This window comes from Octodon degus, unplaced genomic scaffold (assembly GCF_000260255.1).
Source record: "Octodon degus isolate 3935 unplaced genomic scaffold, OctDeg1.0 scaffold00018, whole genome shotgun sequence".
In the NCBI taxonomy this organism is placed as follows: domain Eukaryota; kingdom Metazoa; phylum Chordata; class Mammalia; order Rodentia; family Octodontidae; genus Octodon; species Octodon degus.
In genome coordinates, this window is record NW_004524594.1 from 20,655,502 (window position 1) to 20,670,106 (window position 14,605).

Below are 14,605 nucleotides of genomic sequence, written 5' to 3' on the forward strand. Positions count from 1 at the left end.
TTTTTTTTTTCCAGAACCAGGGATTGAACTCAGGCTCTTGTGCTTGCCAGGGAAGCACTTATTCCACTGAGCCATCTCCCTGGCCCTACTTCCTTTCTCTTGTCCCAGCCTGGTCTAGGTCCTTCAATGTGTTGCTGGGACTTATAGTCACAGGACATAAGCTTGAGAGGAAAAAGAGATAGGAGAGGTGGAGAGCCCGGGAAGGCTGGATGTGCCTATGGGTCACTGACTTCCCCTGTCCTGTCTCCTGGGAGAGGGTTATGGTTTGCACCTGTGCCCATATTACAACTATGAAGACTGAGGCATGTGGACACAGGAGATCACCTGAGTCCATTGGTCTCTGAGACTCCAACTTTGTGGAACCAGGGATTGAACTCAGGCACTTGCACTTGCACTTACACTTGCCAGACAAGCACTTATTCTGAGCCATCTCCCCGGCCTCTCTGAGACTCCGACTTTGGGTCCTTGACTCCCTGGCCTGAGCTCTCCTCTCCTCACACAGCCATAGGGAGCTGGGACTTGGGGCAGTTGCTGTCTGGTTTCAGGGTACAGCATTCTGTAGTGTCTGTAGTCACTGTCACTCTGCTGTCTGCAGGTTTTTTGGCACCAAATGGATGATGTTCCTGGCTGTGGGCATCTATGCTCTCTTTGTCTCCACTAACTACTGGGAGCGCTACTATACACTTGTGCCCTCTGCTGTGGCCCTGGGCATGGCCATTGTGCCTCTTTGGGCCTCCATGGGCAACTACATCACCAGGTGAGCCTGGTGGGCAGGAGAGTGGGAGGCTGGACATTGGGTTCAGTCTCTGCTGCTTGGCCAGGTTCTGCTGGGCAACCTTGAACAAACCCCTTCCACCCTCTGGGCCTCCATTTCCCTGCTTGGGCTGGCTGGCTGATAGCTTCGGGTGCAGAAAGTGGAGGTGGGACAGAGCCTGGACCAGGGGTGGCCTTTGCTCCTTTGTGGTTCAGGATGGCGCAGAAGTACTATGAGTACTCCCACTATAAGGAGGACGAGCAGGTGCCCCAGCAGCGCCCACCGCGGGGCTCCCATGCGCCCTATCTCCTGGTTTTCCAAGCCATCTTCTATAGCTTCTTCCATGTGAGTGCCATGTGGGGCACTGTGTGGTGGGGCAGTGATGACATTTTAGACCCAGAATCCACCCGTGGAAACCCCTTGCCCATCTTCTCAGCACTCTTCCTACCTCCCTTCCCCGAGCCAGTCCCTATTTGCTTACCTCTAGCAACAGAGACTGCATGCCTTTCCTGTCTCCAGTGCTGATCAGAAGGAAATCCTCCTCCTTTGGACATCTCACCACCACTAGGCAGTCCCCATGGGTGGGAGGGCACCTGTCCCATCAAAACTGTGCCCAGATCCCTCCCCTGACCACGCTAAAGGCCTTGTCCTGGGCTTTGTGCCTGAGTCTGGCCCCATCTGCCCTCTCCCCGACAGCTGAGCTTCGCCTGTGCCCAACTGCCTATGATTTATTTCCTGAACTACTACCTGTATGACCTCAACCACACACTGTGGAACGTGCAGAGCTGTGGTCAGTTTTCATATGGGGGGGTGAGGTCCCCAGAGCCCACTCACCTCCCTCACCTGGGAGAAAGCTGCCATGAGAACTTGGGGCCCAGGGTGTGGTCAGTGCAGGGTGAAGGTGTGGCTGTGGGAGGTGACTGATGCCCCCCTCCCAGTCTCTGGCCGTAGGGTCAGAAGGCAAAAGAGTTGAACCTCCCCTCCTGCCAGGGCACGCCCAGCCCCAGCCTGTCCTCTCCACCCCATCTCCACTGTCACTTGGCTGCATTTTGTGGCTATGAGATGACAGTGCACCTATTCCGGCCTCACAACGTCCGCACTCACACTTTCCAGGCACTAACAGCCACGGCATCCTCAACGGCTTCAACAAGACGGTTCTGCGCATGCTGCCGCGGAGCAAAAATCTCATCGTGGTGGAGACTGTGCTCATGGCAGTGGCCTTCCTAGCCATGCTGCTGGTGCGGCCCGGCCAGGGGATAGGGTGGGGGGCGAGGAGCAAGGCTGGGTGCGGTTTTCGTGACCCAGTCGGAAAGCATGGGCCATTGTCCGGGCTCGCGCGGGCTGAGTCCTGGAGACGTCTGGTGCCTGCTAACCTAAACTGGAGCTGGAATCCCAGAAACCGGGAGATGGGGAGACTGGCTGTGAGGAGCTTGTGGAACCTTCCAGGGTTTGGGCTGGAAAGTGGAGCTTAAAACTGAAGGCGTTATTGAAAGGCGGGGCTAAAGCACGAGGGGCGCGCTTAGGGCGTGGTAGGGCAGTGTGGAGGTGTGGCCTTGGGCCGAAGGGAAGGGCCGAAGAACCAGGGTGCGTTCGGGAGGCGGGGCCCTCTTCTGAGGGCGGAGCTAAAGCCTGGACGGCCCTGAGATGCGGGGCCTGGAGCGAGGGTGGGGTTTAGGCTGCGGGTGAGCTTGGGGGCGGGGCCCGTACCTTGCTGGTCAGCCCTCTCAGAGCTCATCTGTAGGTGCTGGGCCTGTGTGGCGCCGCATACCGGCCCACTGAGGAAATCGACCTGCGCAGTGTGGGCTGGGGCAACATCTTCCAGCTGCCCTTCAAGCACGTGCGTGACTTTCGTCTGCGCCACCTCGTGCCCTTCTTCATCTACAGCGGCTTTGAGGTGCTCTTCGCCTGCACCGGTCTCGCCCTGGTAAGTACAAGCCTGCATAGGGTTGCCAATAAAAGGGTGTCTTATTAAACTTGAATTGCATATAAACAACACATAATTAGTATATATTTAACTATTTACAAGTGTGTCTCAAATAGTTCCCTCCCTCCTTCTTTTCTCTCCTTTCACCTTGGATAAGTTATTCTAACATCTCTTCAATTGAGATGAAGCATATCCGTAATGTATTTGGTACTGCGCAGGTTATATCACTTTGTGTCTGGGGCTGTGTGCCACTGATTTTACCATTTTCTATACCCACGCAGCCTTCTCATCAACCTTGCAGGGAGGGAGCGCCCAGGAAGTCCACAGAGGACAAAGTGGGCCTGAAGTAACCAGCTTCCTGACCTCTGGTGCTTTTTCTCTTGTCCCTTAGGGCTATGGCGTGTGCTCTATGGGGTTGGAACGGCTGGCCTACCTCCTCATTGCTTACAGCCTGGGAGCCTCAGCTGCCTCATTCCTGGGCCTGTTGGGGCTATGGCTGCCACGCTCAGTGCCCCTGGTGGCTGGGGCACTGTTGCACCTGCTGCTCACCCTCGGCCTCTTTTTCTGGGCCCCTGTGCCTCGGGTCGAGCAACACAGCTGGATCCTTTATGTGGCTGCTGTTCTCTGGGGTGTGGGCAGTGCACTCAACAAGACGGGACTGAGCAGTGAGTACTGTCATAGGTACTGGTATGGCTGGGTGGGACCTGTGGCAACTTCTGGGTGGTTGGAAGGTAGTGACATCCCAGGGACAGACATGAGGTCCTATGGAGACAACAGGGGATCTGTCACAGCCTTCTGTAGACATGGTAGAGAGAGGGGGGGATCCCTATGGAAAGTCTAGGGCGGAAGTCCCACCCACAGTGTAGGACAGATGGGGAAGTCCCATGGACACTCTGGAAGCAGGGATGGGAGTTCCATAACATGGTTATTTGGTGATACTTGGGAGAAAGCATCAGGCTTGAGAAGATTGGCATGAGATTTTGGTGGCTGTAGGCTCTGTGGAGAGTCTTAGGGACAGTGAAAAACACAATAGGGACAGATGTCTTCATACCTGGAGGCAAGACCCAGATATTGGCAGAGTTTCCATGACTTTGGGAGCAAATGTCAGGCCTTGGTCCCAGGGAGCGTGAACAGCAGAAGGCAGTCCTGACCATGTCCTAGGGTATACATGCAGATCGGGGTCCTCTTTAAAATTTATTTTCTGTTCTGTACTTTCCTTTCTGATGCTGGAGATCAAAACCAGGGCCTTGTGTATGCTAGGCAAGCACTCTACCATTGAATCTACATCTGGGCCTTTTTTGTGGGAAGAATCTGGGAACAGACTTGAAGCCTCAACCCAGTATGCCCAGCACCAGCAGTCCAAATCTGAGCTGCTGGAGGTGAGGCACTAGGGAAAGGGCAGGTTTGCAGCAGGCATGGGTGGGCCCAAGTTCAGCTGCTTGACACTGCCTGCACTCAGGTGAGCATGTGCCAGTGACCTGCACTTAATACACCCAAGTGCAGCGATGTCACTGTCCACAGTGGTGTGTTCTGCTGGGCCAGTGCTAGTAACAGTTTTGAATGTCACCCTTAGGCCCTAGGATGGGAATATTCATATCCTGAGCCTGGCAAGAGTATTAGTAACAATCACCTCTTATGATCTGCCAGGTACTGTGTGGGTTTTCTCACCTAGACCTTTCTAGCACAACAGATAGTGTGTATAAGTCCACCTGACAGCTGGCAAAAGCGGTTCTAGGCAATCAAGAAACTTGCCCCAAAATACCTACAGAATGTACACTTGAATCAACATCTCTGCATCCCTAAACTCTCACATCTGCTATCTTCCAGTCTCCAGCATTCTTGTGTGAAACAAATCCTTGTCTCCCACACTTCAGGTTTGATGTGTAGAAATTTGATTGCTGGAAAGTTTGCCCTCCCTAACCCCTAGACACAAAGAGTCACAGCCCCTCACACTTGGCCTGCCCTGGAGTCAGGGACAGGACAAGCCTGAGTGTACAGCTTTCTTCTTCTGGGGCCATAAATGTCCCTGGCAAAACCTGTGTACACCTGTTTGTTGGTGCACCATGGTGTGCACCACAGTCTCCACTAGGGGGCAGGCAAGGACCAGGGTCTGTATCTTGCTCCTTGGATGCTCTAGGGCCCTGGGATGGGACCAGTGCAAGGGCCTAAGAGAGTTACAGGAAAGAGAGCAGCAGCCCAGGTAACCCCTGTCCCCTGCCTACCCTGTCCTAATTGCCTGCAGCACTGTTGGGAATCATGTACGAGGACAAGGAGAGGCAAGACTTCATCTTTACCATCTACCACTGGTGGCAGGCTGTGGCCATCTTTGCGGTGTACTTGGGCTCCAGCTTGCCCATGAAGGTGAGGCTGGGTTGGGTTAGGAGCCCCACTCCATATCCCCAGGCAACAGAGACCTTCTGCGCTTCCTGGCCTTACATCCACCTAAACCATTAGGCTGTGGGCCAAAGACTCCTTCCAGACCATTGTGTGATCCTAAAACCAATATTCCAATTACTACTTCATTACCTGCCAGCCTCAATTTACCCATCTTTGAAGGAAACTACAGTTTGCTTTTTTCCTGTTGTGCACATCCCTTCCTCCCTGTGGGTTGTTCAGTCACCTCTTTGCCAAGTGCTGGGCTCCTGAAGCCCACAGTCTATCTTGCTTTATAGCCTGCAGTGGAGCAGGCTCCTCTGTTGGTGTGGCCATGGAACCCAGGGCCTCAGCCATGCTAGGCAAATGCTCTACCATTGAGCTTTGCCCCAGTACGGCTTCTCTGCTCTGCTCTGCAGCCTCAGGAGGTCAGTTTAGTAGTCTAGTCATGACCAATATTTTAAACAGCGACACAGGAGAGAATAGAGAATGTGCATGCAAGTATGTATGTATGTACTCAAGGTGCACAACTGTTTTTGACTGAGAGTTAAGCCAAAAATGAAAAATGTCTGGAAAGCATTTCTGTGATCCACTGTGTTCAAGGGATCAGGAATAATCCAAGCCAATGATGTCGAACCTTTTAGAGCTTTCAGTGATAACAAATAGCCTGCCATGGCACGCTGCCATAGGTTCACCACCACTGACTAATCTTCACTTTTACCCTTCTAGGCAATGGATTATCATTTGCCCTTTTAGGGAAACTGAGGCTCCCAGGAGTATGGCGTTTGTACTAGATAGTGTTGAGGTTGAGTGTTGCCTCAGGAGGGTTGGGGTAATTGAGGGCCGGGAGGCTCCACAGACCCGGAAGAGCCATCCTGCTCCTTGCACACAGGCTAAACTGGCTGTGCTGCTGATGACCCTGGTGGTGGCTGTGGCCTCGTACCTCTGGATGGAGCAGAAGTTGCGGCGGGGTGTCCTTCCGCGCCAGCCACGTATTCCGCGGCCCCAGCACAAGGTGCGTGGCTACCGCTACCTGGAGGAGGACAACTCGGACGAAAGCGACGCGGAGAACGAGCGCTGCGGGGACTGCGGCCAGGGAGTCTGCGCAGAGGAGGAGGAGGAGCCGCAGGGGGCGCCTAGCCCAGGCTCGGATCCTGCAGGCGGCTGTCGCAGGCCCTGCCCTTACGAACAGGCGCAGGGAGGCGACGGGCTGGAGGAGCAATGAGAAAGAGCCTCGGACTCTGCCTTTCTGCTGCTTATCCTCAGTTTACCACCACAGGCTGAGGGTGCTGGGTCCCCTCTGGGATCTTTCCATTAGCCGGAAGGACCCTGTCCCCTCCCCTGTGTTCAAGACTACCCCTTCCAGAGCCTGGGTCCCCTGGAACTTCCACAGCCCCCTCCAGGACGAGGTGAGCTCTGTGACCTCGAGGGGCTGCCACTTACGACCCTGCGCACAGCCCACTGCACCAGCCCTTGCTCCAGCCCCAGAGGCAGGGACCATGTCTCCAGAGCCGCTGCGTGAGAGGCCCACCTGCTCTGAATAGCTTGTGACACGCTTAGTGCATTCCATCCCAGAGTTTTGCTCAGAAGCTCGACTTTTTACAGAAAGTAACCAATAAAGAGTTTTTTTGTATTTTTCTGATGAGGGAGTCTGGTGTTATGTGGGGAGAGGAGAGCTTACCTTCCTGGTGGGACCTGGCTGAATCAGAACTGCAGGGTGTGGGGCCGGGGAGATAGCTCAGTAGAATAAGCGTTTCCCTGGCAAGTGCAAGGGCCTGAGTACAATCCTTGGTTCTGAAAAACAAAACAAAACAAACAAACAAACAAAAAACAAACCAAAAACTGCGGGGTGTGAGAAGACAGTGACAGCCTCCCGAGTTTGGGTATCTCCCAAACCCAGCCAGAAGCTGTCTTCCCTTGTGCAGGCCCTGCCTCTCCCCATGCCCACCGGTTCTCCTCATCCATCCAGGAGTGGTGGTGTGGTGTGGACATTGCCTGACCTGTGCCTTCCAAAGCCTGCGGTTCAGGTAGCCTATATGAGTGTCATCTGTACTTCATCTCCTCCCCTCCAGGTCTGTCTATTGCAGGGGTGTGTCTACAAGCAGTCCAAGGGACACCTCTGTGTGTGTGTGTGCATGTGTATGTGTGTGTGCATGCGTGTGCATTTGTGTATGTGTGTTGAACCAGGGTCTTGCTATGTAATTCAGGCTGGCTGTGAACTTACTATGTAGCCCAGGGTAGCCTCAGACTCTCAGCAATACTCCTGCTTCAGCCTCCTGGTTACTGAGATACAGACCTGAGCTACCCAGTTGGAAACACTGTGGGGTCATGCCCTGTGCATCAGACCTGGAAAATGGTCTCAGAGCCAAGATAAACTTGTCATTGCCTGGGCTGACCTTCAGGCTGGATGGCCAGAAGCACAGAGGCTGGTGGAGGGGTCAGACCCCATAACGCCTGCATATGTATGTTGCTGTCTCCATCTAGCCCCCACCATCAGAACAGACAGAGGAGCTCTGAAAGGTTGAAGTCCTGGGAGGACTGTAGAGTCCCCATCTCCCTCTCCAGAAGTCTTCCACTGGGGCCACACCGTTCCTACTCGGCCTCTTGATCCCGGACTGAAGGCCAGACATGTCCCTACTTCCTGGTTCCACCCACCTCAGCCCCACGAGGTACCATGGCTCCTCTCTTGCTCTCTGCCCCCACAGCCTGTTCTGGAGCCAGATTCTGAGGCCTCTCAAAGATCCAACCCATCTGAGCCAAAGGTTCCTTCCTAGTGGTGCATCTCCACGCCATAGAGAAGTATGGTGGCCGCATAGTCCTCAGGCTCTGTGGAAAACTGCCAAGGACACACCAGGAGACATTTTTCTTCTTTTTTTTCCATAATTTTATTGAGAAACAAATAACAAGACAGTTTCAAGCCAAATTGGAAGGACAGTTTCAATAATTAACACATTGCATACATTCTTCCTAGTGGTTAATTGCTGTACAAGATGCGGACTTGATATCCTATTTACAAACACCATTAGAACAAATCCCGGGCCAGGGAGATGGCTCAGTGGAATAAGTGCTTCCCTGGAAAGTGCAAGGGCCTGAGTTCAATCCCTGGTTCCGCAAAAAAAAAAAAAAAGCCTTCTATTCATTAAGAAAATGTAACTAGGGCTGGCGAGATGGCTCAGTGGTCTAAAGCACCTACATGGAACAAGCTTGGCAAAGCACAGGGACCATGGTTCGATCCCCCAGCACCACATGCCAGCCAGCCTCGCCCCCTGGTGGGCTGAGCTGGCCACACACACACACAATAAAATAAATAAATGTTAAAAAAATAAATAAATGTAATAAATAAAAATAAATAAATATTAAAAAAAAAAAGAAAATGTAACTATATATCTATCCTAACCACTTTGAATACACAGATACAAAATGGACATTCAGGGGCTGGTGAGATGGCTCAGTGGTCTAAAGCACCTACTTACAACAAGCTAAGCTAAACAAAGCACAGGGACCGTGGTTCAATCCCCCAGCACCACATGCCAGCCTGCCCCGCCCCCTGGTGGGCTGAGCTGGCCACACACACACACACACACACACACACACACACAAATTAAAAAAAAAAGGACATTCATCTGTATCCCCTTTTTTTGTTAAGTTCCATCATTTAAATATTATAGGTGTGTAAACTCAGCAAAATATTGTAAAAGAGTTCAGTAGTCCATAATAGTATTGGGTCTTCTGCTTCACTTTTTTCTTCTTGCTCTATTTTGGTTTAGTTTTTTAAAAATACAGTCTTGCTATATAGTCCATGCTGGCTTCAAACTTGTAGTCTTCTTGCCTTAGCCTCAAACTGGGATTAGAGGTGCGCACCAGCATGCCCAGCGAAGACAAATTAAACTGTCTGACTTGGAGAGAAAGCACAGTCTTTTAGTGATAAACAGACTCTAAAACCATCTCTGAATGTGTTCCATGGTCTCAGAAAAATGCCTTAGCTCTGTCTTTCTTTGTCATTTGTTGTGAAAGTCAGGCGTGTGACACACTTTTGGCAGGATTCTGGCTAAACTCCAGCTAGAGTTAGGTGACTACATGCTACCATAACAAGCATCAGAACCAGGTTGGGTACTATTTAGAAGAGTATAGGTCTTGGGTGTGTAGGTAAATGTGGGGAGGGGCCTGGAGAAATGGCCCTGCAGTTGTTGTAGTTCAAAGCTATCATAAATGTTCCTTATGCTAAAGGATAAAAGTTGTGGTGTGGAGCAGACCTGAAGGCCCAGGCACACAGAATACTGTAGGGTGTGTCTTCCAGCCAAGCTCCTGGTACTAGGAGCTCATGGGGCAAGAGGAGCCCACATACCACCTGGCTGCTCCTGGCACATAAATGAGACCCACAAGCCCTTGAAGTTAGTACTGAGAGCCAGCAACACACATAGAGGACAGGCATGGTAGCAGGTTCTAGCAGGTTGGCTCTCCTTGATTTCATTACCAGTTAGGACATTGGTATTAGTGTCACCTCCTTTGGTTGTGTCCCTGGATAAGGTGGCCAGTGCAGAACTGGACTTCTGTGTGGAAGATCAGCCTGGGTTATAGCCTCTGCTTCTGAACACCATTTTTGCTCAGAAGGGTATCTGTAATAAAGTCAGTGTGCAGGACAGAAATTTTAAAAAATTATATGATTTCACAAATCTCCAATCTAAGATGTCAGCTATCTTTAAATCTAACTAGCAGGTGAAGTAGCTTGGAAAAAGTCCTAAACACCTAGAAATTCTAGGTAAGAAACAAACTTCCTTTTAAATACATAGCTGAGAGTGTAAGAAACTAAGCAAAGTTCCTTAGGGCCAAAAATGAAGAAGGAACTGAAAACCCAGTAGAAACGAAGGACGTGACGCTCAAGCAGCTGCCTAGTTTGAGGTTTAGGGGCCATGAAGGGCACAGCTGAGGGTAGGGGATGCTCACAAGTCAGAGAGTTAGTATTAGGGCCAAGCATAAAGCTGAGGCCTCAGAAAAATGCTTTTAGGCAAAAAGAAAGAAAACACTTCCACCCAGAGGAACAGAAAGACGTAAGGAAATTTGAGCTTTGGGCACACAAAGGTTCCCTCAAGACTCGAGACTCGGAATTTCAGGCTTACTTTCTCTTAGCTTACGCTCTCTATAAAGAAGTGCACCATCTGTAAGGTCTATGAATCCTGAAGTTGAGACATTAACATTCAAATTAGTCTTCGTCTAGTAATACCTCCGGGGTTCCTGGAGAAACCAACTCATGGAGCTTCCCAGATGAATCACCTAGGTCTGAACATGCATAGCCCCTCAGATAAAGCCCTGCTGAAGCTGAGCTCATGATCCAAAATCACAGATCACAGAAGGAAACAAGCTGCAGTAAGTAGAAGACAGCAGATCCCGGCTCCAAACAGCCCCAGCAACGTACAGCTGTTCTGTATGGCTGGGTTTTTTGGTTTTTTGCAAAACTGGGGATTGAACTCAGGTTCTTGTGCTTGCCAGGGAAGCACTTATTCTACTTAGCCATCTCCCCTGTTCCTTAACTTGTTTTGAAACTGTTGCATTGCTATTTTATCTTTTTTTCTCATTAAAATGAATAAAAGATTAAAAAAAAGAAGAAGAAGAAGGCCAGTAGAGGCCAAGAGTGCGCCCCCCCCCCCCGAAAAGGACGTTGGTGCTTTAACCATGGAGAAGTGAATGCTGTTCACCATCAGAATAAATGTGGAAAAAGGTTGTCGCAGGAGCGCTCAGCCCAGCCCACACCTTGGCTGTGGCCTCATAAGCCCCTGCCCAGAGAACCGGCCACACTGTGCCAGACTCCTGACTCATTCTGACAGGGCGATGACAAAAAATGGTGTTCCTTTAAGTTTTTAAAATTTTATACATTTTGCTACAGTAATAGCAAGGTGATATAAGGGCCAGGGAGAAAGCTCAGTGGACTAAGCGCAAGGTTCTGAGTTCGATTCCCAATACTGCCACACATACACACACACACGGAGAGCTAATATAAAGGCAACAGTATTAAGATATCACTTCTGAGTGAGTTTGTTTATTTATTTGTCTGTTTGTTTTTAAACCAGGATCTTACCATGTAGCCCAGGCTGGCCTCAAACTAATTATGTTCCTGCCTCAGTTGCCCAAGTGCTGGGATTATAATGGTGAATCAACCTGCCCAGTTTGAGAGTGGGTCATTAAAAAAGTTGATTCCAGCATGCTTTTTTATTTGGTACCAGGGACTGAACTCTGGACCTTGTGCTTGCCAGGCAGGTGCTTAAGCTGCAGAGCTATCTCCCCAGCCCCATACCCTGCTTCAGGTTTGTTCGCTTTGATGAAGCTACTGCCACATTGTTAGGTGCCTGTGGACAGGTACACATGACAAGGACCACAGTCTACAGAGGACTGAGGTCCTGTCTCAGTCACCAAGGATAAACTGCCAGCAGGCAGCAGAGCAAACATGGAAGTAGATACTTTTTTTTTTTTTTTTTTTTGGAACCAGGGATTAAACTCAGGCCCTTGCACTTGCCTGGCAAGCGCTTATTCTACTGAGCCATCTCCCCAGTTCTTTTGGTTTTTGCACAACCTCTGCCTTTAAGATAGCAGCCTGGACTGGGGAGACAGCTTGGCCATCTAAGCGCCTGACTGGAAAACACAAGGATCCGGGTTCTATCCCTGCTACCGCATGCCGTGCCAGTCCCAGAATCCTGGGCACAATGTGCAGGCTAATGAAACTGGGCATGGTGGCACACACCTATAATCCCAGCTCTGGGGAGGCTAAGACAAGAGGATCACTATGAGTCCAAGCTGCATAGTGAGATCATGTAAGAATGAAAGGGAGGAAGGAAGAAAGAAAGGAAGAAAGGAAGGAAAGAAAGAAAGAAAAGAAAAGAATATAGCAGCCTAAACCAGACACTAAAATGGGGAGAGGGGAAGGAACCAGACACTAAGTGTTATAGGTCAACTCTGCATAGGAACCAGATCAGCCAGATAGAAATTTGAATAGAGCCTTTTATTTACTGAGCTCAGGTTCGTCAGCCACTTCTCTCACAGGAGAAGGCTGATCGGCCCCAAACGTAGGTAGCAAGGGGGTATTATAACAGAAATCACATCCAGTTTGGTAAGCAAACTTGTTATCTAGTACAGAACAACAGAAACTGCACTCATTTGACACAGCTGCAGACTGTTCATAACTAAACGGTCTTTTACAGCTTAGTGATAAGTGCATATTTTTACAAGGTACATCTTAAGCTGACTATGTTATAGGAGATGGTTGGGAGGGAGTTTGTGTTAGCTTGCTGCGTTGACAAGAAACAGTTATTTATTGTTGAACAGCCTTGAGCCGAAAGGGAGAACACATTTCTTAGAGCAGATAGCAGGAAGCACAAGGGGTTTTTATAATTTTTTTACAGTTAAGGCACAAAACTCTATTAACCCTTTACACTAAGGAGCATCAGGAGAGCAGGACTGAGTCTTAGCAGGTCACAGGACCAGTCACAGGGAGAATGGAGCCTGGTCCATGTCCCCAGCAGGCACCAGAGCCCAGTATTTCCCAGACACCGGGCAGGGGGTGGTTGTGTGAACAAGGGTTACCACTGTGTTCATAGCGCCTCGGACTCCACAGCAGGTGTCGTCAGGGCTCTGCAAGGCCACGCAATCATTGACTATTGCTGCCCTCACCTTTCTGAGATTCTGACCCATATAGATTATCTAAACAAAACAAAACAAAACAAAACAAAACAAAACAAAACAAAACAAAAAATCAAATACAATAGAAGCCTCTCTCCCCTAAATACTCTGATCACAATAAGCAAGGATAAAATTACTCAGATGAGAAAAAATTTAAGACTTAAATTCAGTTATTCCAAGTAAAAACCAATAGATTAAAATTTAGGATTGTTTTTTTTTTCTGGGTGCAGTGGTACATACCTGTGGCTCCAGATAGTGGGGCAAAATTGGGATACTCCACCTCAAAAAACAGGCTTGAAAGCTTCCAGACTCCAAAGATGCTAAATTTAAGAAACGCTTCTGAGCTCACTAGAGATGAATTTGAGGATGTAACCATTCAACCTATTGCTCAGACCTCAGAAAGCACCAGTGTCATTCAACTGCAATCATCTTTGAAGACACCAAGGTCTTCTTGTAGTAGTCCCACGGAGCAGTGGCACCCATGGGGGGCTTATGGGTAAGATCTGCAGTCCTCCCAGAAGGGCCCATCTCAAAAAAGACTCATCTCAAAAGATCTGGGGGTTCATTTTCATAGAATGTTGGGAAGTCAATAATTTTGATAAAATTCCCATCAGGCTTTTGAGAAACACTGCAAACATCCTGGAAGGACACTGAAAGGACAGAATGAAATGGGACCATTGGGTCCCCAAATTCCACTGGCTACAAGCAGACTGAAGAAGCCACTCAATTGCAAACACAAGTGACCTGCCATGAAAAAGGCAAGAAAGCTCAGAGACAGAGTGGAGACCCAAAAACAGAGCCCAGAGTCATAAATTCAATTGGAGATGGCCTATCTGAAACGCTGGCTGGACTTCAGAGCAGCTGTGGATCAGTAACTGTGTGTCCTAGTTTCTCCCTTGTGAGCAGGAATATCCTTCGCAGCTTTCTTGTTTGAGTTATGAAAGGCCATGGGCAAGGCAGCGATCAAGATACGGGTATCTCAGTGTTCACAAGAGAAAGGATTCCCAAGCTAAAACACAGAACTAGTGGCAGAATTCAGTTCCTCAGGGGCCACTGAGCCTCAGGTATGGTTCCTCTCCAGCTGTTAGCCAGAGGTGGGCATGAGGTTGTTTGCATGTTGGTTTCCCTACAGAGCAGTTGATATCAGGCCAAGAGGCTTCATTAGAGCGCACACCTATAATCCCAGCATTCTGGGAGGCTGAGGCAGGAGAGTTGCAAATTCAAATCTAGGCTGGCAATGTTTTTTAAGGTCACTTTATTTTTTTCTGATAGTTCAGGTCAAAAATTTAGTCAATACTGTATACACTACTCTGTGTATTGCTTTAAAGGGAGAAAACTGTAAAGTGGTTAGATAGTTCCTATCTCTGACTGAGGTATATCTCTGTTATTTCTAAGATCCATCTAACAAGTCTCAGAATCACAAATATTCAAAGAAAAATATTCAAAGAGGTCTCTACCTTTGTTCATAAATGCATAATTCTCTCTGGTACTTGAAATAGGAATGTTCCATGTATGGGTCAGCACTTAGCCTGTGCTCTGTGAGACAGCGTCTCAGGCTCAGAAACTGTTGTCCTGAAGCTATCAGTGTTGCTCATTCACTCTTTTTTTTTTAAGTTTTCACATATTTATGATGTGAGGAGGCATGCAGTAAGAATTGAATCATGGACTGGCCAGATAGCCCAGTGGACTAAAGCACCTGCTTAGGCAGAGCTCAGAGGCTGGGATTCAATCCCTGGTGTGCTGTCCAGCCCTGTCCTCAGGGCACACTGAGATGGCAACTGAGACTGGGTGTAGTGGTGCGCACCTGTAATCCCAGTGCTTGGGAGACTGAAAACAGGAGAATCACTACAAGTCCGATCTACGTAGTGAGATCCTGTAGACCATGC

The 14,605-nt window shown here is 49.4% G+C and overlaps 1 protein-coding gene across 2 annotated transcripts in view; it reads left to right on the top strand.

Moving 5' to 3' along the window:
- The window catches only part of Unc93b1 (unc-93 homolog B1, TLR signaling regulator), a 10,000-nt gene extending 3,316 nt beyond the window's left edge, over window positions 1-6,684 (top strand). Inside the window, exons 4-11 of one of the 2 annotated variants that reach the window (XM_004627135.2) lie at window positions 596-757; window positions 970-1,099; window positions 1,451-1,544; window positions 1,868-1,992; window positions 2,496-2,678; window positions 3,070-3,343; window positions 4,921-5,039; window positions 5,944-6,684. In XM_004627135.2, coding sequence (XP_004627192.1) covers window positions 596-757; window positions 970-1,099; window positions 1,451-1,544; window positions 1,868-1,992; window positions 2,496-2,678; window positions 3,070-3,343; window positions 4,921-5,039; window positions 5,944-6,276 — 1,420 coding nt within the window. In that variant the 3' untranslated portion in view covers window positions 6,277-6,684. Of the gene's footprint in view, window positions 1-595; window positions 758-969; window positions 1,100-1,450; window positions 1,545-1,867; window positions 1,993-2,495; window positions 2,679-3,069; window positions 3,344-4,920; window positions 5,040-5,943 lie in introns of those variants that run through there. The other variant, XM_012513808.2, reaches the window with a different exon arrangement.
- Window positions 6,685-14,605: the final 7,921 nt, after the last annotated feature.